Below are 27,431 nucleotides of genomic sequence, written 5' to 3'. Positions count from 1 at the left end.
TTAATAGTACATTTCCCTTTTTTAGGAAATGACCTGTATGTATCTGTGTGACATCAATAAAAGGATCAAGTGCTGCATTATCTTTAGTTACATTGATGTTATTTATTTATGGTGAAACAGTGGTAAAATATCGCTGTTGCTTTCGTATAAATGAAGCGGACATACCTGAGTGGCCGCGATCTAATCCTGTTTACATAAAGTAAACCTGCTCCCGAGCAGGTTTACGCTTACGGCTCTGTTGCTATGACAGCAAGTTCCGGATGAGCTTCGGGGAACCGAACGATCCAAGATCACGCGAAATCGTCAACAATCAAATCCGGCTAACTTACTTAGCGAGGTACGAAGAACGGGCCCCAGGGCCCTATTTCAGGAAGCCGGTTTAGTGCAAACTCTGAGTAAGTATACCCTGAGTTAACGAAAACTCTGGGTTTTCGGTTTCACAAAGCGAGTTTAGATTAATCCTGAGTGAGTTACTATGACGACACACTCCGTGAAGCTAACCTGCCCCCTAGCAGGTTTACTTCAACTAACCCTAACTTTCTCCGCCTCTTTGTCGGAAACCTGACTGTAGGAAGTGTCAGACATGGCGTGCTCCTTCCTTGAAGAGCCAGTAGATCGTGAAGCCCAAATTCTCCGCAGAGCTCTCCGCCGGGAGAGAGTGATTAGAGCGCGTTTGGACATTTTATCATTTCCTGATGATTTCCTGTGTGAACGTTACCATTTTTCAGCACAATCTATAAGTTATTTGAATAACATCCTCAGGCCTAATATTGCTCATGTGACACATCGCGGACATCCTCTCAGTTCTGTACATATTATTTGTATTGCACTTCGGTTTTTTGCAAACGGGAGCTTTCTGTATAATATTGGTGACGCTGAGCACGTTTCCAAGGCTACCTTCTGTCGGGCAGTCAGGAATGTTACAGTTGCACTGAAACATCTCCTGTACTCGTTTGTGGTGTTCCCCGGTCATAGACCCACAAGATTTATCAAAGAGGGATTCCACAAAATTGCAGGTATCAGGATGAACAAAACTCAATTCATGATGAGGTGATATTTGAACTACTACTTAAATTTTACATTTATTCCCACGGTTCCCAGGCGTGATTGGCTGTATAGATGGCACTCACATTCCAATCATTGCTCCTTCAGTAAATGAAGGAGACTATGTGAACAGGAAGTCTTTCCACAGCATTAATGTACAGGTACATAGTTCCCTGTAGCATTTCAAACTAACAGATTATTTCATTATAGTAATGGATGCTAATTTGTGTTCTCTGCACTGTGAAGATCATATGTGATGCTGCCAACATTATCACAAATGTGGAAGCCAACTGCTCAGCCTCTGTGAGTGGTGGTGGAGGAGGACCCCCACCTGTTTTTCAGGCCTCCGCTTTTTTTTCTGTTGGCTATAACGGGTCACATTTGAGCATACAGAGTAAGCAAATGTGTACTTGTAATGTGCTCAGATAATTTCAATAAGTGCTTACAGAGGGGAAATTAATGTAGCCTCTAACTGCAATTGATTTACATGGGACAAACAGACCAAGCACTATGGCTCATAATACAATTACACCTTACCTGTTTGGACTATATTTTTATATTTCATTTTTACTTGCTGCCAGGAACGTTTGGGGCCTGTTGGGTTGCACCTGCGCTCACATCACATCACAAAATAGAATGTATGAAATAAAAAATGAAATAAAATAAAATATAATAAAATAACGTGTTAAATGGGTGGAAATCCCTAGATCAGTGTTTAAATTAACACTCACGCATTGACTCTGTTGGCTATGTTTTGCCATGCATGCTCCCTTTCTTTTCCAGCTGAGGCTGTGTTACTTTTGTCCCGCAAAATTTGCATGTTATCGCCCACCCCCGTGACATCACGCTCCAAAGCCCTATACTGCCATCAGAATTTCGGCCTCAAGCGCTGTAAAATACATTGTGTACACCAAGTGACAGCGCACTCTTGGTGGCGCTGTCACTTGGTGTTCGCTCGCTCTGCGGTAGAGTATCACTTCCTGTTCCTGCTCAAACACAGTGGTGTTTCTGAGTAGCTTATTTGCTTAGCAATTTAATTAACAACTTTTAAATATATTCTTCTTTCATAGTATAATTTTCACGTGCTTCATCCGAAGCACACTTTCTCTGTACTCACTACCTAATTTATAGCCAAAGTATTCACTCACTGTCTCTGTACTGTTTCGCTAGCTTAGCTTAGCTCGTAGCCGACTCGTTAGCACCATGGCTACTTCACCTGTCCCTCCTGCACTTTCTTGCTCATTGTGTCAGATGTTTAGTTACTCCTCGGCCTCCTTTAGCAGTAATGATATCTGTAACAAATGTAGCATATTTGCAGCTCTGGAGGCCAGGATTACTGAATTGGAGACTCGGCTTCGCACCCTTCATTCACCTGACATGACCCAAGATGGCGCCGAGTATGGCAGCCTCGTCGCGAGCTCCTCCAAGCAACGGCTTTCTTCTGTGTTTAATTTTACTTTTCCTTTATTTTTTCACGAGCAGCACTTGTCTCCTTGTGTACGACCGACAAACCTTACTGGACATAAAAGACGGTCTTTCTTATAACTTTCCGGAGTTCAAGTTTTGCAACACGGACGCTCCATTTGCAGACCCCCCATTCATCTCACCTGAGACGCCTTTGTTCTCTGTCCCTGGAGGCCGCAAACGCCGACGCAGAGGGAGAAGATCTGGCGTTCTGGTTCGACTGAGACGGCGCACTTACAGACCACCGTTACCCAGTTTATTACTGGCTAATGTGCAGTCTCTGGAGAACAAGCTGTGCGAGCTTCGGGCACGGATCTCATTCCAGTGAGAGATGCGGGACTGCTGCGTGATCTGCCTCACAGAAACCTGGCTATCGGACAAAGTACCGGACTCCGCAATACAACTACCGGGGTTCTCTGTGCACCGCGCGGACAGGTCACAGGATCTTACTGGGAAAAGCAGAGGCGGTGGTGTATGTTTCATGATCAACAACAGCTGGTGTGATTATGCGAACGTGCACCCGGTCAAATCCTTCTGCTCACCGGACCTGGAGTACCTGATGATTAAGTGCCGGCCATTCTGGCTACCGAGGGAATTTACAGCAGTGATTATTACGGCTGTTTACATTCCCCCACAAGCCGACACTGACCGAGCACTCAGGGAACTGTACAGCGCGATCAGCAGCGAGGAAACCGCACACCCAGAGGCAGCGTTTATCACAGCCGGAGACTTTAATAAGGGAAACCTGAAGAAAGTCTCACCAAAACTCCATCAACACATTCTTTTTAACACACGTGGAGACCGGCTTCTCGACCACTGTTACACCTCCTTCCGGGATGCGTACAAAGCCCTCCCCCGCGCCCCATTCGGCCAATCGGATCACTGCTCCATCCTGCTCCTACCCGCCTACAGGCAGAAGCTGAAACAGGAAGCTCCAACCCGGAGGGCGGTGCACTGTTGGACGGACCAATCGGAGTCTGCGCTGCACTGTTTTGATCACGCGGACTGGGAAGTGTTTAACGTGGCCGCTAAAGACATTGATGAATACACAGACTCAGTCTGTGGATTTATCAGGAAATGCGTGGAAGATGTCGTCCCATCCAGAACAGTCAAATCCTTCCCAAATCAAAAACCCTGGATTAACGGAGATGTTCGTGCGGCACTGGCGGCACGGAGCACCGCCTTTGCCTCCGCGAACACATCGGACTACAAACACGCACATTACCAACTCCGGAAGACGATCAAAGCAGCCAAACGTGAGTACAGGGACAGGGTGGAGCAACAGTTTGACAACCCTCGGAGTATGTGGCAGGGACTAAAAACGATCGCAGACTTTAGAGGGAAAACCAGCACACCGCAGACCACGGCCTCTCTGTGTGAGGATCTAAACGTATTCTACGCTAGATTCGACACAGCGAACACCATGAGACCGGACAGTGTGCGCACCGCGGATGACGTCAGTGCGCACACTGTGTCTGAGGAGGATGTGCGGAGGTGCTTCAGGAAGGTGAACGCGCGCAAAGCTACTGGTCCGGACGGGATTCCCGGCCGCGTCCTCAAGTCATGCGCGGCTCAGCTGGCTGGAGTGTTCACGCACATCTTCAACCTTTCCCTCTCTCTGTCTGTAGTCCCAGCCTGCTTCAAAATGGCCACCATCGTCCCTGTACCCAAATCCTCCACCATCTCCTCATTGAACGACTGGCGACCTGTAGCCATGACCCCCATCGTGAGCAAATGCTTCGAGAAGCTGGTCAGGGACTTCATCCGCTCTGCACTACCCGACTCACTGGACCCTCTACAGTTCGCATACCGCCACAAGAGGTCCACTGATGATGCCATAGCCCTGACACTACACACTGCCCTGTCACACCTGGAGAAGAGAGACACGTATGTGAGAATGCTGTTTGTAGATTACAGCTCAGCATTCAATACCATCGTTCCCTCGAAGCTGGACAGGAAACTGCAGGATCTAGGACTGAGCAGCTCCCTCTGCAGCTGGATCCTTAGCTTCCTGTCTGACAGACGCCAAGTGGTCAGACTGGGCAGCATCACCTCATCCCCCATCACACTGAACACTGGTGCTCCACAGGGGTGTGTACTGAGCCCTCTCCTGTACTCACTCTACACCTACGACTGCACGGCCACTAACAACTCCAACATCATTGTGAAGTTTGCGGACGACACTACAGTGGTGGGTCTTATCACCAACGGTGATGAGACGGCTTACAGGGAGGAGGTCAGCGCCCTGACCCACTGGTGTCAAGACAACCATCTCACCCTCAACGTCGCAAAGACAAAGGAGTTGATAGTGGACTTCCGGAGGTGCAGAGAAGTACACACCCCCATCACCATCAACGGCGCTGCTGTGGAGAGAGTGAGCAGCTTCCGTTTCCTTGGTGTACATCTGGCTGAGGATCTCACGTGGTCAGTACACATAAACAAAACAGTGAAGAAGGCGCAGCAGCGCCTCTTCTTTCTCAGGAGACTGAAAAGATTCGGCATGAGCCCCCGCATCCTCAGGACCTTCTATCACTGTGCCATTGAGAGCATCCTCACTGGATGCATCACCACCTGGTATGGCAACAGCACCGCCTACAACCGCAAAGCTCTCCAGCGAGTAGTGCGGTGCTCTGAACGGATAATTGGAGGTGAGCTTCCCTCCCTCCAAGACATCTACAGGAAGCGGTGCCTGAGGAAAGCGGGGAGGATCATCAAGGACTCCAGTCACCCCAGCCATAAACTGTTCAGACTGCTTCCATCAGGAAGGAGGTTCTGCAGCATCCGGTCCCGTACCAGCAGACTGAGAGACAGCTTCTTCCACCAGGCCATCAGACTGCTGAACATGTCATAGACACCTCAGCTTCACTACTGGAACTTCAACACTATGCACTCCACACTGTATATAAATGCCACTTGTTTTGCACATATTCAACTCTGTATATTTTTATATATTTTATTTTATTTATATTTTATTTTATTTTTTTATTTTTTTATTTTTTACTATTTAATTTGTAAAAATGTGTATACACACACACACACACGTAGGATAATATTTAGTATACACATCCAGGAATGCATACACTATTATATATTGTACATATATTTATTAGTTTCAGATTCTTTCTTGTATTTTGCTCGTTTGTGTTGTTGTGTTTTGCATATCTCTGTTGCTTGTGGGGCTCGCACACAAGAATTTCACTCGCATGTGCTGTGCCAGTGTGCCTGCACATGTGATTTGATTTGATTTGATTTGATTTGATTTGTAGCTAGCCAGGCCCCTGTAGCTGGTGCAGCCGAAGATAGCATAGGCCCCGCTAGCTGTTCCCCGGCAGACCCAAAGCAGCTGGGGAAAGAGGGCGGCTGGGTGACGGTGAGGAGGAAGCATAGTCCTAAACAGAAGCCCCAGGTACACCACCAACCCGTTCATGTGTCTAACCGTTTTTCCCCACTCGGTGACACACCCGCCGGGGGTCAAACTCTGGTAATTGGTGATTCTGTTCTCAGACATGTGAAGCTAGAGACACCGGCAACCATAGTCAATTGTCTTCCAGGGGCCAGAGCAGGCGACATTGAAGGAAATTTAAAACTGCTGGCTAAGGGTAAACGTAAATTCAGTAAAATCATAATTCACGTCGGCAGTAATGACACCCGGTTACGCCAATCGGAGGTCACTAAAATCAATATTGAATCGGTGTGCAACTTTGCTAAAACAATGTCGGACTCTGTAGTTTTCTCTGGTCCCCTCCCCAATCAGACCAGGAGTGACATGTTTAGCCGCATGTTCTCCTTAAATTGCTGGCTGTCTGAGTGGTGTCCCAGAAACGATGTGGGCTTCATAGATAATTGGCAAACCTTCTGGAGGAAACCTGGTCTTGTTAGGAGAGACGGCATCCATCCCACTTTGGATGGAGCAGCTCTCATTTCTAGAAATATGGACAAATTTATTAAACCCCCCAAAATATGACTATCCAGAGTTGGGACCAGGAAGCAGAGTTGCAGTCTTACACGCCTCTCTGCAGCTTCTCTCCTCCTGCTACCCCCCCAAAAACCCATCTCCATAGAGACTGTGTCAGCTCCCAAACAGACAAAAAACAAACTAAAAACCAGCAACAAACGACTTAAACATAAACAATTACAAAGAAAGAACAATACAGTATCCACATCTGAACCAAAGAGTAAAACAGTGAAATGTGGATTATTAAATATTAGGTCTCTCTCCTCCAAGTCTCTGTTAGTACATGACTTAATAATTGATCAACAAATTGATTTACTCTGCCTTACAGAAACCTGGTTGCAGCAGGATGATTATGTTAGTTTAAATGAATCAACACCCCCGAGTCATTCTAACTACCAGAAATCTCGAAGCACAGGCCGAGGGGGCGGTGTGGCAGCAATTTTTCACACCAGCCTATTAATTAATGAAAGACCAAGACAGACTTTTAATTCATTTGAAAGCCTGATGCTTAGCCTCGTCCACCCCAGCTGTGAAACTCAGAAACCAGTCTTACTTGTTATCATCTATCGTCCACCTGGACCTTACACAGAGTTTCTGTCTGATTTCTCAGACTTTATATCTAATTTAGTTCTGAGCTCAGATAAAATAATTATTGTGGGTGATTTTAACATCCATGTAGATGCTAAAAATGACAGCCTCAACATGGCATTTAGTCTGTTATTAGACTCAATTGGCTTCTCTCAAAATGTAAAAGAACCCACCCACCACTTTAATCACACTCTAGATCTTGTTTTAACATATGGCATAGAAACTGAACATTTAACAGTGTTTCCTGAAAACCCTCTCCTGTCTGATCATTTCCTGATAACATTTACATTTACAATAATTGATTACACAGCGGTGGAGAGTAGACTTTATCAAAGTAGATGTCTTTCTGAAAGTGCTGTAACTAAGATTAAGAATATAATCCACCCACTGTTATCATCTTCAATGCTCTGTACCAACACAGAGCAGAGCAGCTATCTGAACGCTACCCCAACAGAGGTCGATTATCTTGTTAATAATTTCACCTCCTCACTACATACGACTCTGGATACTGTAGCTCCTGTGAAAACTAAGGTCTCTAATCAGAAGTATTTGACTCCGTGGTATAATTCTCAAACACGTAGCCTAAAGCAGATGACTCGTAATCTGGAGAGGAAATGGCGTGTCACAAATTTAGAGGATCATCATTTAGCCTGGAGAAATAGTTTGCTGCTTTATAAGAAAGCCCTCCACAAAGCCAGAACATCTTACTATTCATCACTGATTGAAGAAAATAAGAACAACCCCAGGTTTCTCTTCAGCACTGTAGCCAGGCTGACAAAAAGTCAGAGCTCTTGTGAGCCAACAATCCCTTTAACGTTAACTAGTAATGACTTCATGAACTTCTTCACAAATAAAATTTTTATCATTAGAGAAAAAATTACCAGTAATCATCCCACAGATGTAATATTATCTACAGCTACTCTTAGTACCATTGATGTTAAGTTAGACTCTTTTTCTCCAATTGATCTTTCTGAGTTAACTTCAATAATTACTTCCTCCAAACCTTCAACGTGTCTTTTAGACCCCATTCCTACAAAACTGCTCAAAGAAGTCCTGCCATTAATTAATTCTTCGATGTTAAATATGATCAACCTATCTCTAATGATCGGCTATGTACCACAGGCCTTCAAGCTGGCTGTAGTTAAACCTTTACTCAAAAAGCATCTCTAGACCCAGCAGTCTTAGCTAATTATAGGCCAATCTCCAACCTTCCTTTCATATCAAAAATCCTTGAAAGAGTAGTTGTCAAACAGCTAACAGATCATCTGCAGAGGAATGGTTTATCTGAAGAGTTTCAGTCAGGTTTCAGAGCTCATCACAGCACAGAAACAGCTTTAGTGAAGGTTACAAATGATCTTCTTATGGCCTCTGACAGTGGACTCATCTCTGTGCTTGTCCTGCTAGACCTTGATTGATTGATTGATTGAATCTTTATTTTGAACATGTTGAAAAAGTATAAAAAAAATAGAATTAAAAGAGACAAATGAACAAAGCAAACAAAAGGAAAACGAGCAACCACAACTCCAAATAACGTCCATGTTCAAAAAGGAGCAGGAAGAAGCATAAGCTTATTTAATCCCACCCCTTTTCCACTATCTAGTATCAATAGACTACAGAAATACCTCCTTGCAATTACATTATATGTTATGTGTAATTTTTTTTTTTATATATACACATATATGTTTCTATCTATCCATACCTACGTATATACACACATGCGCACATATACACATTTTCAATAACCCCATTAACACCTGAAGGATACACAACCTACACAACCTATATATATATATATATATATATACATACATACATATATATACCCATACCAACAAACCCGTGCATGCGCACACACATGAAAATATTAGACAAGAACACCCTATCAAATCTCTACCTTTTCCCTGTACCCTGTAAAAACCATATCCTTAAACCGCTTTTTAAACTGCGCCATGCTTGGACATTGCTTCATATCTTTACTTAGTCTGTTCCACAGCTTCACTCCACACACAGAGATGCAAAAACTTTTTAATGTTGTACGGATACGAGGATGTTTCAAATTTAATTCCCCCCTCAAATTGTATCCCCGTTCCCTTTTAGAAAACATTTTTAGAATATTGTCAGGAAGCAGGTTATTTATTGCTTTATATATAATTTGTGCTGTGAGAAAATGAACCAGATCTGTGAATTTTAGAATTTTTGATTTTAAGAATAGTGGATTTGTATGATCTCTGTAACCAGTTTTATGGATTATCCTTATGGCCCTTTTTTGTAATATAAAGATTGATGATAGCGAACATTTGTAAGTATTGCCCCAAACCTCTGCACAGTAATTCAAATACGGTGCAATCAGGGAACAATAGAGAATGTGGAGTGATTTGTGGTCCAGAATGTGTTTTACTTTACTCAAGATTGAGACACTTCTTGAAATTTTGTTATGTATATGATTTATATGAGACTTCCAGTTTAATTTATCATCTATAATCACACCAAGGAACTTATGTTCAAGTACTCTTTCAATTTCCACACCATCTATATGAATCTGCACTTGTGCATTTCTAAGGGAATTCCCAAATAAGATAATTTTAGTTTTACTTAGATTTAGCGATAGTTTGTTCCTGTTAAACCATTTTTTAATTTTGCACATTTCTGAAGTAATTGTATCCAGCAGCTCCTTTAGATTCCCCCCAGAACAAAAAATATTTGTGTCATCTGCAAATAATACTAATTTTAATATATCAGATGCCTTACAAATATCATTTATATAAATAATAAATAATTTTGGACCCAGTACAGAGCCTTGTGGAACACCACAAGCAATGTCCAAGCGTGATGAGGAATGGACACCCAGCTTCACAAATTGTTTCCGGTCACTTAAATAATTTTTCACCCATTGCAGTACAACCCCCCTAATCCCATACCGTTCCAGTTTATTAATTAATATGTCATGATTGATTGTGTCGAATGCTTTCTTGAGATCCAGAAATACTCTAGCTGCATACTGTTTCTGATCTATAGCATTCGTAATCTCCTCAATTGATTCGATTAATGCCAGAGATGTTGATCTTTTTGATCTGAATCCATATTGACTGTCAGAGAGTAATTTATATTTATCTAAGAATTTGTCTAATCGTTTATTAAACAGGTTTTCTAGGATTTTGGAGAATTGTGGTAGTAAAGAAACAGGCCTGTAATTTGTGAAGTGGCGTCTATCCCCGGTTTTATACAGCGGCACAACTTTAGCTATTTTCATTTTGTTTGGCACTTTTCCCGTCTGAAATGATAAGTTGCAAATATATGTTAGAGGTCCTACAATTCCTTCAATGACCTTCTTGACGATTTTCATGTCAATATCATTACAATCAGTAGATGTTTTATATTTACACATGTGTACAATGTCAATTATTTCTTTTTCCTCCACTGATGTGAGGAACATTGAGTTAGGGTTCCTATCAATCAGGTTTTCACTACATTCTACTGATGGCAGTGACTCAGGAATTTGTTCTGCCAGTTTTGGTCCAATATTTACAAAATAATGATTAAAGCTGTTGACCTTATCAGCAGTGTTTTCCATAATATTGCCATTATCGATAAAGTATTGTGGATAACTTTGTTGTCCAGAATTATTTTTAATGATACCGTTTAAAACATCCCATATTCCTTTCATATTATGTTTATTGTTGTTCAATATTTTACTATAATACTCCTTTCTACATACACGTATAATATTGGTCAACTTATTTTTGTATTTTTTATATTTATTTTCAGCATCTTTTGTTCTTTGTTTTAGGTATTCCCTATAGAGTGTATTTTTCTTTTTACATGCATTTTGTAAACCCTTAGTGAGCCATGGTCTATCTGAATATTTGTGCTTTCTGTTGTATTTTATTGTTGGACAGTTTTTATCGTACAACTCCATGAATATTCTTAAAAATATGCCATATGCAATATCAATATCAGCTTCTTTGTACACATTGTCCCAGTCCTTATTTAATAGATCGTTCTTAAATGCAGTCATCGTTTCTTCCGTCCTTACACGTCTGTATCTCAGTTGTTCTTCATGCTGATTTTTCTTATAATTAGTGTCATAAACTGCAAAAACTGGTAGGTGATCACTGATGTCATTAATTAATAATCCGCTCACAATGTTGTTTTCCATATTGTTAGTGAAAATATTGTCAAGTAAGGTGGCACAATGTGGTGTAATTCTGCTAGGCCTGGTTATTTTAGGATGTAAACTCAAACTGTACATAGTGTTTAGGAATTCGTCGGTCATTTTATGCTTTTTTGGATTCAACAGGTCAATATTAAAATCACCACAGATAAACATAACTTTTTGATTTGTTTTAGAGAATATTTCCTCTATGAAGTCATTAAATACTTGAATACTAGAGCCAGGTGTTCTACACTCAAAAAAATCAACTAGGGCATGTGTTTGATTAACAAAGTAGTAATATGTTTACATCACATGAAGAAATCATTTTTATGCTCATTAAATGATTCATTCTTTTTTGTTGAATATAAATCAAAGAAAACTTTGATGAGTTAAATTCGTTCATGGCAATCCAATGAGAATGAGGTCCATCAAACCAAAGGCTCTGATAGCGTCATGTATTGCGCATGCTCCACGCCCACCGGATGCGGAAAGGTCCGTTGAGAAGTTAACGAGCGCACGTGGAGTTACTTCTTTGGCATACCTGATAGTGAGGTAAGTAATATTTCTTGATATATTTATTTAGGTTAGTGGAGTGAGAGATAAATACTATCAGTTAAAATTTTTTACCTGTGTAGTGTGGAGATTTATATATAGCAGGGAGGTTGTAGTCCCAAACATTTTTCAAATGTAAGTCGGTGAATTTAATGTTTTTTTAAAAACTTAACCAGAGTCGCTAATTGTTGCAACAGAGCAAAAACTGATGCGGTTATTTTGGTAAGTTCGTTTTTTTGTTTTTGTTTCTGTCGACTTTGAATGAGGTGTGTTTCATGGTTATCTGTGTTGGTAGGACTGTTTTTCTTCTCTGGAGTTAGCTAACTTTGAAGAGCGGGAAAGCCGCGTAGAGCCGTAACGTCTTCGCATATAGCTCCATGAATGAAGGGTTACTTTCTGCTTAACCGGAGTTGGTGATTGTTGGTAGTAGTGGTAAGACTGACCGACATGGTTTTGGTGATTTTATGAGTGTTTTATGATGCTCTATCTAAAATTCCTGTTTTTGTCAGTGGAGTTTAGTCGCGGGCAACCGCATTAACTGGATTGATGAAAGGTTTAATCAAACTAAACCAGCGTTTAGGGGAGTTAATAACAAGGAGTAAGATAAAATCTGTCACAATAATTGCATGTGCATTTTTTTTTTTTTGTAATATATTCACTTAGTTTTTGAATTCAGAATGATTTAGGTGGATAATTGTTTGGGTTATAGTTTCTCTGGTGCTCTGCATTAAGGCTGACTAACGGTGCGTTCACACCGAACGCGATAGATGCCCCTAGCTGATCTCGTGCACATTTGCACCTCGAAGCGCGTCCAGCATGAACTGGTCGAGGTTTATATGCAATTTTCACGCGTATGAAGAAGAGATCTGGGAGGAAGTAGTGCCAGACGGTATGTTATTAAAATGGCAGCTGTCAATCTAGCGTTTGAAGAAAGAGTCTCCCTTCTCTATTTGCTGTGGAGAGCAGAGCAGTGCCTAAAGGACGTCCTCACTGTACCTGGGTCCATCAGGTCTTCCACAAGCGTGAGCAGTTTGGTGAGTTTCACCACTTGCTCCAGAAGCTCCGTCTGGATGACGGCCGCTTTCAGCTGTACCACCTTCTGTCCCTTGCCGAGTTTGAGGAGCTGCTGTCCCGCAGATTTTACCAGCTCGAGCGGTAGACGTGATAAGCGCGAATGCACAAAATGCACCACACAAACTGCAGTGCGTATTTTACTTCGCGCTTCAAAGGCGTCAGTCGTGTGAAGTAGGCAGAAAAGCGTTTTCTCAATGCAACTCTGCTTCCGAAGTTTAGCTGGACCCCCAGTCGCGCTTCATCGTGCTCCTCCATTGACTTTACATGTAAACCTGAAGCTCTGGTCGCGTCTATCGCGTTCAGTGTGTACGCACCGTAACAGTCTTCACATTTCACAGTATGTAGATATTAACACAAATTTGTCAGAGTAATAACTTTGTTTTAATTAATTTCTCTCCCCAGAAATACATCACAAAATAAAGCCACATTCCCATGCTCTGAGATTCTTATGCACCTCCTCAACAATACATGGTAAGTTCATGTTTGCCTTATTATTATTATTATTATGTTATTTATTTATTTTTTTTGGATGATGCAGAAGTTTAATCTCCTTGATGTTTTCTAATGCATATTTCATTTTTTATCAGTGACGTGTATGTGGCAGTGCAAGCATTGTGTTACCAGAGAGAGCAGCAGGTACAAATTACTTCAACATTATAAACTACATCATCATTACGGAATAGGTCAACATTATCTGTGCATATATGTTAATTGTCCGTGCACATTTAAGACTTGGAGTGGACTGAACACTCATGTCTATAAAGCTCATTCATCTCAGTTTACACAGACAGCTTCAAGTTCAGTAACTTTTAAATGTGAGTTATGTGACTGCAGTGACCTCTTCTCTGAGAGAGATTTTTTTGTCCATATTGGAACACATCTGCGAAGTAACGAGACAGTTAGTTGTGTGTTTCTTGGTTGCCCTTTCAAGACAAATATTTACAATACATTTTATACACACAAAAAGAGGAAGCATCATCCACACACACTTAAAGATTTTAAAGCTAGTGTAGTTACACGTGTGGACCCAGTTCAAGTGATAGAGTCCTCTGATAACGTAAGGGCAAGCTGTTCTGAAGATGTATCCTATGGTGAATTTGAAAGTGAGTCAGTGACAGAATGTGATAATAGTGCTGTTGAAAATCAGCCCGAACTAATTGAACGGAAATTAGCAGTAATATTGTTGAAATTGGAACACATATTTCATGTTCCAGCAAAAGGATTAGATGAGTTCTTAGAGGAGTTAGTTTTTCTGTTGAGTTCAGCTAGTGTACCTCTGACAAAACGTACAATTACAGAAATTTTTAAGAGCCATAACCTCCATATTAGTCAGGCTGTTATTGAAGAGCTTGCAAATTCTGTATGTGTTTCTAACCCTGTGGCTAAAATATTGGGAAAGTGTGGCCCTCTTGCCACTCCTTATAAAAGAAAACTATACTACATACAAAATTTTAGGGTTGTAGAGCCTGTTGAGTATTTTTTATCGATAGACCAAAGGAAGTCATTTCAGTACATCCCTTTATTACAGTTATTGCAGGAAATATTGAGTCACAATAAATTGCTGGATAGAGTGATTGAAGAACAAATAGCTCAAGAAAATAGAGAGAATCTGAATGGTGATCAGAGGGTTTACAGATCTTTTCGAGATGGGGAGCATTATAAAAGAAATAGCTTTCTAGATGGTGAGAAGTTGAGAATTTCTATTAACCTTTATATTGATGATTTTGAGGTTTGTAATCCTCTTGGGACCTCACGGAAAAAGCACAAGCTTTGTGGTGTATATTGGGTCTTGGGCAATTTACCACCTGGTTCTCATTCAGCCCTTTCATCCATTTATTTGGCAATCCTTTGCAAGAGTGAAGATTTGAGGACATTTGGGTTTGAAAAAGTCTTTGATCCACTTTTGAGAGATCTGGTAACTTTGGAGCAACATGGTGTGTTCATCAGTCAGTTGAACGAGTGTATTAAAGGAACTGTGAGCTGCGTCATAGCTGACAACCTAGGAGCCCATGGGCTGGCAGGTTTTGTGGAAAGTTTTTCTGCTGAATACATATGCAGATTCTGTACAGCTAAAAAATCTGAAATAAAGTCAGTGACTGCTGGTGATTTTGAGCGTAGAACACCGGAACTTCATGAATTCCATTTGAAGCGTGCACAAGAAACAGCAAGTGCTTGTTGTGGAGTTAAGCGAGATTGTATTTTGAGTAAGAATCTGAGCCATTTTCATGTCACTGCAGGCTACCCTCCAGATGTAGCACATGATCTGCTAGAGGGCATAATACCAGTGGAGCTTGCGCATTGTTTTTCTTTTTTAATCTCTAAAAGGTATTTCACCTTAGAAAAACTTAACAACTTGATCCAAAATTTTGAGTGTAAATGGGCAGATAAAACCAACCGGCCTCATGCAATTCCCCAGACTTTCTCATTAAAAAAAAATATTGGTGGAAATGCACATGAAAATTGGTCTCTGCTTCGTTTGTTGCCTCTAATTATTGGTCCACTTGTTCCAGAGGATGAACCTGCATGGCATATTGTTTTGGATCTGAAGGACATTGTGGAGCTTGTTGTAGCCCCTGTCCAGTCTGATGAGTCGATTTCATACCTTGAGTGTAAAATCAGTGAACATCGCCAGAGATACCAAGAACTTTTTCCAAACAACAGTCTTCTCCCTAAACATCATTATTTGGAGCACTACCCTGCTCTGATTCGGCATTTTGGGCCTCTTGTCCACAAATGGACAATGAGATTTGAGGCGAAACATAGTTTTTTTAAACAAATTGCTCGCCATACAAACTGTTTTAAGAACATACCTGTTACACTTGCCAAAAAACATCAGCTCGTGATTGCCTCTGACTTGCACTCTTCTGACCTTAAGACACCTTTAATGGTAAATGTTGGCTCATCAGTACCAATTGATGTTCTGAAAAGTGATATCGCAGTAGCTATAAAGCAAAGATTACCAGATGAAACTGATGTCCATATTACAAAAAGCGTGTCATACAATGGCATGAACTACAGCACAGGAATGATAGTTGTTCATGGGCAAATATTTGGTTTGCCAGAGTTTGCAGAAATTCTGCAGATTTTTATTTTGCATGGCAGAATATACTTTTTTGTAAAAAAGTTCTCTGCTTGGTATCGAGAGCACTTCAGAGCTTTTGAGCTTGACATGTCACATGCGAGAGAGGTGTCTCTGATTGAGCATGGGGAACTACTCGATGACTACCCGTTAGCTGCCTATTCAGTGGGAGGCCTGCGTCTGGTTACTCTGAAGAGACACACTAACTTGCAGGGTAAACAGGAGTGATGTTTGTAAGTATTTTCCCCCTATATCACCTGGCACAGTAAATAATACATCATACTTTGAAGACCAATTGCTACTTAATTTATTGAGAGTAGATTTCTTTTAAGCATCTTATGCAAGAATTGTCATTAATTAGAAGAATGCAAGACAAATCTGGAAAATGCACTATTCACTTCTCCAGTAAAAAAATTCCTCGAGGCCAAGGTGACATCATCAAATTATCGTTGACATTAGAATTTGTTACACACACTCGCACAATAGTCAATGAGTACATCTTTATTTATTTTTTAAATATTTGATATTTGTCCAGGTCAGCATGATGGCCCAGCCCATAAGACTGAGGATCATTCTCGGAGAAGATGATGCCAGGAAACTAATTTTACCAGCTGGGATATCAGACTCCATTGAGGAATTGTGTCAGGAAATAAAGACAAATTTTGGAGTGCAACAGGATTTTCGTCTTCAATATCAAGATCCTGATTTCGGAAATGGTTTTGTAAATCTGACTGCGATCTCTGAAATTAATGATAAAGCAACTTTAAAGGTTGTATACTTGGATAGTGTGCAGTTGCAAAGTTTTACAGAAGATGGAGTGACATGTCAACCAGTGCGAAGTCCAACACATTCCTTTTCAAGCTCTTCAGACACAGACAATACAAGGCCCGTTTCATCGTCAGGTTCATCACCGTCTACACGACTGTCAGTGTGGCCAAGTGTCTTCACAGTCCCTCGTTTCAGCTATGAGGCTGAACTGCAACTTGAAAAGGCCAATGCTGAGTTCATTGCTGGTGGAACTCATTTGACCCCCTCACCAAAACTGAAATCCCACCTTTTAGAAAGGCTGGCTGAAGAAATAATAAAATTTAAAGTCTATCCAACTGACAATGACCTGAATGAAGTTGCAGAAGCCCTTGTCAAACAGCATCCTTGTCTGAGGGAGCAGGGATCCTTTAATGGCTGTTATGGTTGGAAAATTAGCCTCAAGTATAAAATGGCCAATGTCCGCACCAAACTGAGAGGCCTGGGCTGTGCTGAGGTGTTGGTAAATTCACTAAAGAACAAGGCCCAAGACAAAAGTAAGGCAGCATTGAATGTGAAAAAGCCTAGAAGAGCAGAAGTCAATTACTGTCCGCAGTATCCAAAAGGAGAAACCACTGACAGCCTGGAAAAAGAGAGAATTGCACTGCTTTCAGAGGTTCAGAAGAGAAACAATGACAATATAGTGACAATGAAAATGCAGAAGACTTTTTCGTACAGAAGGCAAGAAGTTATTCAAGGACAGCCCTTCATTGCAGATTTTAAAAGCAGATGGCCAGCTCTGTTCACCGAGAAAGAGGTGCATGTCCTATATGTCTAACTTTTAGAGTGTGTTTATGGTTGACCAGTTATTTCTTGCTTCACTAATATTGACATAACACAGTGATAAAACAGCTAATAATTCCTGGTATGTCCTTCCTCTGGTGCATATTATAAGTGCATTGTTCATGTTTTTCAGATTGACAAGGAATTCCTGCGCATATCGACAGTACCGCTGCTATCTAGATTCTTTTATGAGCTAGACTTGTACACTCCACGCATGATGGAGCTCTTTCGAGGCAAAGGTGGGGTGGCTGGCAGAAAAATGAGACACATCATGGTGGCCATCTCCAAGGTGGGTTAGATCTGTGCTTAAGAACTTTTTATGCCCATAATCTGGCAATTTTATGAGCAAAGATATCTATACATATGGTAGGCAAAAGTGCTAAGACGTTTTCATATTTTATACAAATTATATAAGCATCAGTCTTATATTAATAAGTAATTGATAAAATCGTATGGTTAATTTTGATCAAAATGGGGAAAAAACCCCAAAAAAAACATTAGTGTTTAGTTGCCTCATTTTGTATCTGATTTGGTTTAGACAGATGTTTCGAGGTGGCTGTAGCTCAGGTGGTAGAGCAGGTCAGCTACTAATCAGAAGCTTGGCGGTTTGGTCCCAAGCTTCTCCAGTGTGCATGCCAAATATCCTTGGGTAAGATACTAACCCCAAGTTGCTCACCGATGCATTCATCGGAGTGTGAATGTGTATGAATGTTAGACAGTAAGCACTAAACCCGGTGGCGCCAGTGTTCGACAGCCTCGACCTCTGTCAGTGCGCCCCAGGGTGGCTGTGGCTACAATGTAGCTTACCATCACCAGTGTGTGAATGTGTGTGTGAATGGGTGGATGACTGGATATGTAAAGCGCTTTTGGGTCCTTAGGGACTAGTAAAGCGCTATATAAATACAGGCCATTTAAACAGTTTAGAAAAAGTGATTGGGTGAATGAATTGTTGTATAAAGGCAGCTTTGAGTGCTCTGAGTAGAAAAACGCTATATAAGAACCAGTCTATTTACCATGTGGCCTTTTGGACTCTTCCAAACTAAGTATTCCTTTTTCAAACTGCTGCCTAAAAGCTAAATATTGTCATTGTGGATTCCCTTTTTTTCTTAGGATGACACAATACATACAAGACGAGCATGCATCCTGAAGTCCTTGTGTGTCTACCTGAATGAAGACCATGAGAAACTTGTGAAGGAATATACGGTCAGTTACATTCACAAGTTGTTCTGTGTTATGTAATTTGCTCCAGGAGTTATGGGTAATTTCGATATATGAAATGGTAAAATGTGACACCACGTGTGAATAAAAGATATTGCAATTGGTCCTTGTTTTGTTTCATGTCAAATTTCTGAGGTGTGAAACCAGAGACATAGAATTTAGTAAATATATCAGCATATTCACGCTGATTGCTGAATTCCTTTTTTTTTTTTCATATCTAGACTCAAACAAATGTATTATTATATTTTACGTCACAGAACACTGAGGCCAACACTGAAGCCATGGAACAAACTGTGATGGGAGTGTATGTCATACATCAGGAGGGTGCGGAGCCTGGAGATGACCCAGAGAACATCGGTGTCCTGATTGAAGGCGTGGAGGTTCTCACTGGTTTGAGGAGCATTGCAATTGCTTGTGCTCTGTTATTTGGACTGATATACTGTCTGAACCTAAGCTACCCACCGGAGCTCAAATGCACTTTTGAAGTCTTGCAAAAGATTATCATGAAGCTGGATGGACAGAGGTTGTCATCCAAGGCACAGTTCCTAAAAAACAAGCTAATGGGGTGAATGAGCTTGAAACGGACTCATGCAAGCCAGATATTTTTTTTTCAAGGTTTCTGCAATGCAAATATGTGTTTACTGTTTTAAAGTTTAAAATTGTAAGTTATAAAATGTTCATATAAACTATGTGGTTTGCTCTGTGGCTATTATACAAAGATTGTTCGTCCATAACTTAAAGTCTTATACACTTGAAGTGTAAACACTGATTTTTGCCAGATGGCAATTGTTACAAAGGCAAATGCACACTGGTTTTCACAAATTGTTTGAGTGGAGCAGTTATGCTCAAAATTTAATGTTTTCTCCACACGTTAAATAGCATAAAGTCACTATTAATGGATACAGCCTTATTAAATGGAGGACTAATGTATGCAAGCAACATAGTAATGTTGTAATATTATAGTAATGTTGAATGTTGTGTCTGAGCTGTAAATTGTGTTAAAATTCATATTGTTGTTTGCAATGCATATTTTACTACATTTTACGAAAGTTGCTTTGGGGATAATATTTTTTGTCTGCAAACTATTCAACAGACTTATTTCATTTTTATTATTAGGGTTAGGGTTATTTTATTGTATTTTTTCTTTCAGTCAGCATGTCTTGATCTGGAAGTTCTGTGGTCTTGGTATGAGATCGTTAAAGGGGAGAAAGCTAGGCTGAACTGGGATCCTGCCAACTGTTTTAAGAATGTTCAAGCAAAATAAAAGATGGTTTTGCAAGTTATCATTTATGTATGTTTCATTAATTTAATTAAAAGTAATGTTTACATAAGCAATACAAACACTAACTGAAACATGATTGGTGTAAGTACTACAGACATAAATTACATTTGTTCATTCAACAAGATTAACATTGGTGTAACAAACAAATATTTTACTAGTTCATGTAACAAGACTGACTTTTGATGTGCCAAAGTGTTTAAACAATATAACATGAATTTGAATTAATTAGACTAACTTGGTACAAACATGTTAACTGAATAAAAATCAAATTAACTGAATGTTAATGTTTAAATTATGTTACACTTACAAACATATTTAGTGTTGAAACAACACAATCAAGATGGATTGATTTAACATGATTTGTTTAGATGGAATATAGGTGGCAAGATGAAATTAAGTTCATCCAATGAATTATTTTTTTGAGTGTATATATACAGCTAATTATTACATTTTTTTCTTTTTCCTTATAAATTTCAATTGTTATACATTCTAGTAAATTATCAATTACAGTTGTCATACTTTCTACCACCTTGTAGTTTAGGTTTTTATCCACATACACAGCTACTCCCCCTCCACTCTTGTTCCTTCTATTTACAAAATTCACTTCATATCCCTCCAGTCCAAAGTCCATTCCTTTCTCCGCATTGATCCATGTTTCAGAAATGGCAATAATTCCAAATGGATTTGTCAACTCATTTAGATATTCCTTTATATTGTTGAAGTTGGCATACAGACTTCTGCTATTAAAATGGATTATTGATAATTTATTTTCCGTGTTGATGGTGTGCTTAAACTGTTCATCAGTGAAGTAGCAGCAGTTACAGCTGATGTTGTAGAAGAAATTATTTTCCGGGTCTATATCCTTTTCTAAGTCTAGAACATTATGGTCTGTGTATCAAAATGTTCTCAGTTCCAGATTATCATAAAGAGAATTCCAATGAGTTATGTTGATATTGTTGCCGGATGCAGATGAAGTTCTTTTGGACTGTGCCATGTGTTGTGTTGTGTGTCACGTCACATGTGTATTCATACCTCCAGAGTAAGTTGACCTCAGTATTTGTCCAGCTCTTCCATATTTCTGATGACCAACACTTTGGCTTGTTCCGGTGTTCCATTGAGTTTAATGAATACTTTGCAGTTGGTGGTCCATGTATTTTGAATTTTTCCCTGTTTCTTCAAGTAACGTGCTTTCCTGGCAATGTCCGCATTTCTTTTTATCAGATGTTCGTTCATGAAGACATCGGATCCTTTCAGTTTCTTTCCTTGTTTTAACAGTGCTGTTTTCTGTTTTCTGTTTGCAAATCTCACAATGATGGCTGGTTTGTCACTGTCATTTTTTCGGGGTAGAGGGTGGCAAGCCTCAATGTTGTTATAATCCACTTCCACACCTTTGGACCGTAGAAAGGTAACCACTTGATGCTCCGTGGAGTTGACATCTTCCTCTCCTGGCCCTCCTACATTGTCAGTGGCGACCGCCCGGGCGTATGACCGGGGTTTGATGCGAAGCCCCGTGATGATAACATCGTTCATCCGGGTGTACTGCTCCAAATCCGCCACTCTGTTCTCCAGGAACGCCAGCCGCCGATCCTTCTCGGGGTTCTGGATGCGGAGAGCCTTAACTTCCTCGACCAGGTCCAGGATGGCTTTCTGCTGCAGTTTGACAGTAGAAATCTCCTCTGTCATAAACTCCAGCGACTTCTTAATATCGTCTCCTTCCTCGGCTGACAGAACTTTTTTCGGGCCCATGCTGAGAGACGCTCTTGTAGCTTTGCCGTGACGACTGGCTAGCTAGTTGATGCTAGCGTCCTTCCTCTCACTCACCGCTGAATGCCAACTTTGATTTGCTCCTTAAATGTGCGCAGTTCAGATCTGATTTAATTTAATTTCCTTCACACAGCACATTCGTCCAGGCTGACAGGTAAACATAGAATTAATCTCAGGTAACATGACTCATAGTAGAGATTCAGTAAGAAAGATTGCAGGCTCTAATATTATTACCACACAATCCAAGGACACACCAACAGCTCAGATTTGTAGAACTATTTAAACAAATGTCTTCTGAATATTCAATTCATGTTCACAGTGGGAGGGGGGGGGGGGTCGTGGAATTTTTAAAATAAAGTCTGCAACACAGAAAGAGCTGTGATCAAGCTATTTATTACTGCGCCAACACACATCAAACATCACAGTTCACAGTCAGCGCTGCCACAGAAGTGGTGCTCCTGCTCATTTATGCATTCCAAGGAAGAGGGAGGAAGTTACAAACTGATCCTACCACACTTCACGTGTCTCGCTATGAAACCTAACGGATCAATGGTTATGCTGTTTGGTGCCCTTGGCCTTATCAGCACCTGTAAAGGGAGTTGTTTTCTCAAACTGCTGACGCTGAAGTAAGTTCATCTAGTTTTAGAAACTTTCACTGAACAGTAACAGTGTCACAACTAAGCATATGCATAAGCACTTAAATACTTTAAATGAGAATAACAGACGATTTCTTTTACAGAGGCTAGAGCCTGTCCCAGTAGTCATAGGTAGAGCACACCTGGACAGGTCACCAGTGTGTCAGAGGACTAACACAGAGACAGACATCAGAGTAACAAATCTATTTAAAATTAATGTAAGTTTGCTGCAGCTGTATGTATGAACATGTGTTTCTGTGCTCACAGTCCACCTCTCAGGAACCTGCAGTTCACTTTTAGTCAACTTTAAACAGACCTCACAAAAGGCTGATGTGGCTGGATCAGTAGTCTGATTTAAGTACGATACCTTTGGCCAGGGATTAATCTGGTGCATCGCTTCACTGCAGTCTTTGCAGTATTTTCCCCACACCTGAATAAAAAATACTGATATATACAAATAACAGCTTCAGCTGATGCAGCCTGACTCAATCCTAGATGTTCAGCACACAGAGACACAGAGGTGCTGTTTAAAGTTTAGTGATAACCTGAGTCACTGATCATTTGCAGTATTACAGAGTCTGGCAGTCTTTGCATGATGTCCACGTCACTGTAAGTTTCTAGCTGACTCTCAGGTGTGACAGGTGTGCCAGCAGGAAAGAGTAATAATAACCTGCATCCTGAGGTTTGTCATGCAGGATTAAATTTACAGTGGCTTTGTTCACACAGCTGGGATTGTATTTTACACTGACCCTGGGTCAGTATAAATGGTAAATGGCCTGTATTTATATAGCGCTTTACTAGTCCCTAAGGACACCAGATTCATCTCTCTGCTGTGATGTCAAATATCAATGCCAGATTCATCTCTCTGCTGTGATGTCAAATATCAATGCCAGATTCATCTCTCTGCTGTGATGTCAAATATCAATGCCAGATTCACCTCTCTGCTGTGATGTCAAATATCAATGCCAAATTCATCTCTCTGCTGTGATGTCAAATATCAATGCCAGATTCATCTCTCTGCTGTGATGTCAAATATCAATGCCAGACTCGACCTCTCTGTTGTGATGTCAACAGAGAAGCGAATCTGGCATTGATATTTGACATCACAACAGAGAAACTGGATGTGATGTCACAAAGATGACTGTGATGTCAGAACCCTCTAAATGTTGTAATTTACAGATGGTAAATGGCCTGTATTTGTATAGCGCTTTACTAGTCCCTAAGGACACCAGATTCAGAGATATTTAATTCCAAATTATTTGACTGCATCATTGCGTCTTTGAGTTATGACCCAAACTCTCTATCAACTTTGTGAATAAATTCACGTCCCCCTGTGACCTCATAATTACACCACAATTCAGATAGCATGAATGAGTCATGAGGTCACACCAACAGTGACAACATCAGCAGTGACATCACTAAAGTTGCCAGGTTAGTCCATAAATAGAACCCGTGACGTGGAACAGGTACCGCTGTTTTGGACCTTGTCCCTGCAGCAGCTCCAAAGTGAGCCAATGGAGAGAATAGCTCAGTGTTTAGAGTTCCTCATAGAGGAAAATAGAACGATTAGTGCTAGGATGGACAACCTTGAATGGGAGTTGAGAAAGGAACAGAGGCGTGAAAGGAGGCGTGAGAAAGCACCACAGAGTGCCCTTGGCAACCTAGGTCTAGGTCTAGGTCTAGGTCTTGCCATAACGGGCACCATCTTCGGTGCAGCTTACCTGTCCACCTTGATTGGCTGCTTATAACATAATAACTATACTCTGCTCTCATTTATGTTAAGTTTTATTTTGCCCTCACCTCCCAACCAGCCATGACAGAAGACTGCCCCACACCGAGCCTGGTTCTGTCACAGGTTTCTTCCTGTTAAAAGGGAGTTTTTCCTGTCCACCGTTGCTCATAGGGAATCACTTGATTGTTGGGGTTGGATTTTTGAATTCAATTTAATTGCCTTAAACTGAAAATCAAAAATTCAAGTGAGGGGTTGAGCAGGGCTTGTTAGGTGGGTTGTTTTTTTATTTGTAATTTGCTAATTAAAATAAAGAAAAATTATATTTAAAAATATATATTAATTGCTCTGTGTGTTTATTTCAATGAAGACGTGTATTTTTTGTGATAGAAAAATATAAATTGTCCAAAACATTTGAGAGTTTTTAAATTAGCACTGCATGAGTTTAACTGTGGCACAGACAGCTGTCAATCCTGGTGAGTGAGAGTTCAACCTCCAAACTGAACCCAGTGTGTTACTGGCAGAATCACAGATTTACTCACATTTACTGATTGTTCTGTAGGGTCTTTACAATTTTCAGCCCCTTCAGGTGACTGTTGTCTTCTGACTCCATCTTTATGGTTTAGTTAGATTAAATATTTAACCAGTTAATTCAAGAATGAAAGACACATTTATCACAAAGGCACTCTTATAATGTAGATTAAATGTGTGTTGACATAACATCTAGATGTATGATTAGAAAGAGAGAAATGTTGTAATGAGTAATGACATGAACAAAGTGCAGTATTCCAAGATGGCATCAGAGTTTTAACACCTTTTATACTCATGTTTTTATAATTATGCTAAGTTTAAAAGCTCAAAGATAATGACATAGATGCATCTGTTTCTGTTATTATCACAAGACCATATTGGTCGCACTCTAGGGCCCTGAACAATTAGCTAATGTTGTTCATGAGACTAAAGTCAGTGTAAATATATGTGGCCAATATTCTAGTTACTATATTAATCATTATAAGTTATTACAGCAGTGAGTTTGAACTCTCAAATCAAATCACTTATTGTCACATCACATGTGCAGGTACACTGGTACAGCACATGTGAGTGAAATCAACCCGTTCTCACTCCCGACGCGTAAAATAATGACGACAGAAACACACACTTTTTTTTTTTAATTTATGTTTTATTAGTTTTCTTATTTATACAACATATACATCCATCCATCCATTTTCAACCGCTTATCCGAGGCCGGGTCGCGGGGGCAGCAGCCTAAGCAAAGAGGCCCAGACCTCCCTCTCCCCAGCCACCTCCTCCAGCTTATCCGGGGGAATACCAAGGCGTTCCCAGGCCAGCCGAGAGATATAATCTCTCCAGCGTGTCCTGGGTCTTCCCCGGGGCCTCCTCCCGGTGGGACATGCCTGGAACACCTCACCCAGGAGGCGCCCAGGGGGCATCCTTGTCAGATGCCCGAACCACCTCAGCTGACTCCTTTCGATGTGGAGCAGCAGCGGCTCTACTCTGAGCCCCTCCCGGATGGCTGAACTTCTCACCCTATCTCTAAGGGAGAGGCCAGCCACCCTTCGGAGGAAGCTCATTTCCGCCGCTTGTATCCGCGATCTCGTTCTTTCGGTCACTACCCACAGCTCGTGGCCATAGGTGAGGGTAGGGACGTAGATCGACCGGTAAATTGAGAGCTTCGCTTTTACACTCAGCTCCCTCTTCACCACGACGGACCGGTGCAGCGTCCGCATTACAGCAGCTGCAGCCCCAATCCGTCTGTCAATATCCGGCTCCCTTCTCCCATCACTCGCGAACAAGACCCCGAGATACTTGAACTCCTCCACTTGGGGCAGGAACTCATCCCCGACCCGGAGAGGGCACTCCACCCTCTTCCGGCTGAGAACCATGGCCTCAGATTTGGAGGTGCTGATCCTCATTCTCGCTGCTTCACACTCGGCTGCGAACCGTTCCAGTGCGAGCTGGAGGCCCTCATCTGATGAAGCCAACAGAACCACATCATCCGCAAAAATCAGAGATGAGATTCTGAGGCCACCAAAGCGAAAGCCCTCCGCCACTTGGCTGCGCCTAGAAATCCTGTCCATAAAAATTATGAACAGAACCGGAGACAAAGGGCAGCCCTGGCGGAGCCCATCACCCACCGGGAACGAGTCCGACTTATTGCCGGCAATGCGAACCAAGCTCCTGCAACGGTTGTATAGGGATCGAATGGCCCGTAGCAATGGGCCAGACACCCCATACTCCCGCAGCACCTCCCACAGGACACCCCGAGGGACACGGTCGAATGCCTTCTCCAAGTCCACAAAACACATGTAGACTGGTTGGGCAAACTCCCATGCGCCCTCAAGTACCCTCGAGAGGATAAAGAGCTGGTCCAGTGTTCCGCGACCAGGACGAAAACCGCATTGTTCCTCCTGTATCCGAGGTTCGACTAGCGGACGAACTCTCCTTTCCAGCACCCTGGCATAGACTTTCCCAGGGAGGCTGAGGAGTGTGATCCCCCTGTAGTTGGAACACACCCTCCGGTCCCCCTTCTTAAAGATGGGGACCACCACCCCGGTCTGCCAGTCCACAGGTACTGCCCCTGATCTCCACGCAACATTGCAAAGGCGTGTCAACCAGGACAGCCCTACAACGTCCAGAGCCTTCAGGAACTCGGGACGGACCTCGTCAACACCAGGGGCTCTGCCACCAAGGAGTTGTTTAACTGCCTCAGTGACCTCGCCCCCGGAAATTGGCGGGTCATTCCCCTCATCCCCAGACTCTGCTTCCTCCTCGGAAGACGTGTCAGTGGGATTAAGGAGGTCCTCAAAGTATTCCTTCCACCGCCTGACAATTTTCTCAGTCGACGTCAACAGCGCTCCACCAGCACTATACACAGTGCAGGTAGAGCACCGCTTTCCCCTCCTGAGACGCCTGACGGTTTGCCAGAATCTCTTCGAGGCAGTCCGAAAGTCTTTTTCCATGGCCTCTCCGAACTCCTCCCACACCCGAGTTTTTGCTTCAGCCACTGCCCGAGCCACATTCCGCTTGGCCTGTCGATACCTGTCAGCTGCCTCCGGAGTCCCACAGGCTAACCAAGCCAGATAGGACTCCTTCTTCAGCCTGGTGGCTCCCTTCACCTCTGGTGTCCACCATTTGGTTCGGGGATTACCACCACGGCAGGCACCAACCACCCTGCGGCCGCAGCTCAATGCAGCAGCTTCGGCAATGGAGACGCTGAACATGGTCCATTCGGACTCAATGTCCCCAGTCTCCCTCGGAATGCTATTGAAGCTCTGCCGGAGGTGTG

The 27,431-nt window shown here is 41.8% G+C and overlaps 1 protein-coding gene and 1 long non-coding RNA gene across 2 annotated transcripts in view; both read left to right on the top strand.

The window, feature by feature from the left end:
* LOC309692637 overlaps positions 1 to 27,431 on the top strand; it is a 137,124-nt gene that overhangs the window by 103,056 nt on the left and 6,637 nt on the right. The window lies entirely within an intron of this gene.
* On the top strand, positions 11,461 to 19,361 carry LOC309691947 (uncharacterized protein). Its single transcript, XM_082510027.1, has 5 exons — positions 11,461 to 11,756; positions 13,233 to 13,301; positions 13,418 to 13,466; positions 18,607 to 18,699; positions 18,972 to 19,361. The coding sequence occupies exons 1-5, from the start codon at positions 11,617 to 11,619 to the stop codon at positions 19,281 to 19,283; spliced, it is 663 nt and encodes a 220-aa protein (XP_082366153.1). The 5' UTR covers positions 11,461 to 11,616; the 3' UTR covers positions 19,284 to 19,361.

Source organism: Aulonocara stuartgranti, assembly GCF_965226115.1.
Source record: "Aulonocara stuartgranti genome assembly, chromosome: 17".
In the NCBI taxonomy this organism is placed as follows: Eukaryota; Metazoa; Chordata; class Actinopteri; order Cichliformes; family Cichlidae; genus Aulonocara; species Aulonocara stuartgranti.
The sequence above is the reverse complement of the archived record's forward strand: the minus strand, read 5'-3'. Positions and strand labels throughout refer to the sequence as shown.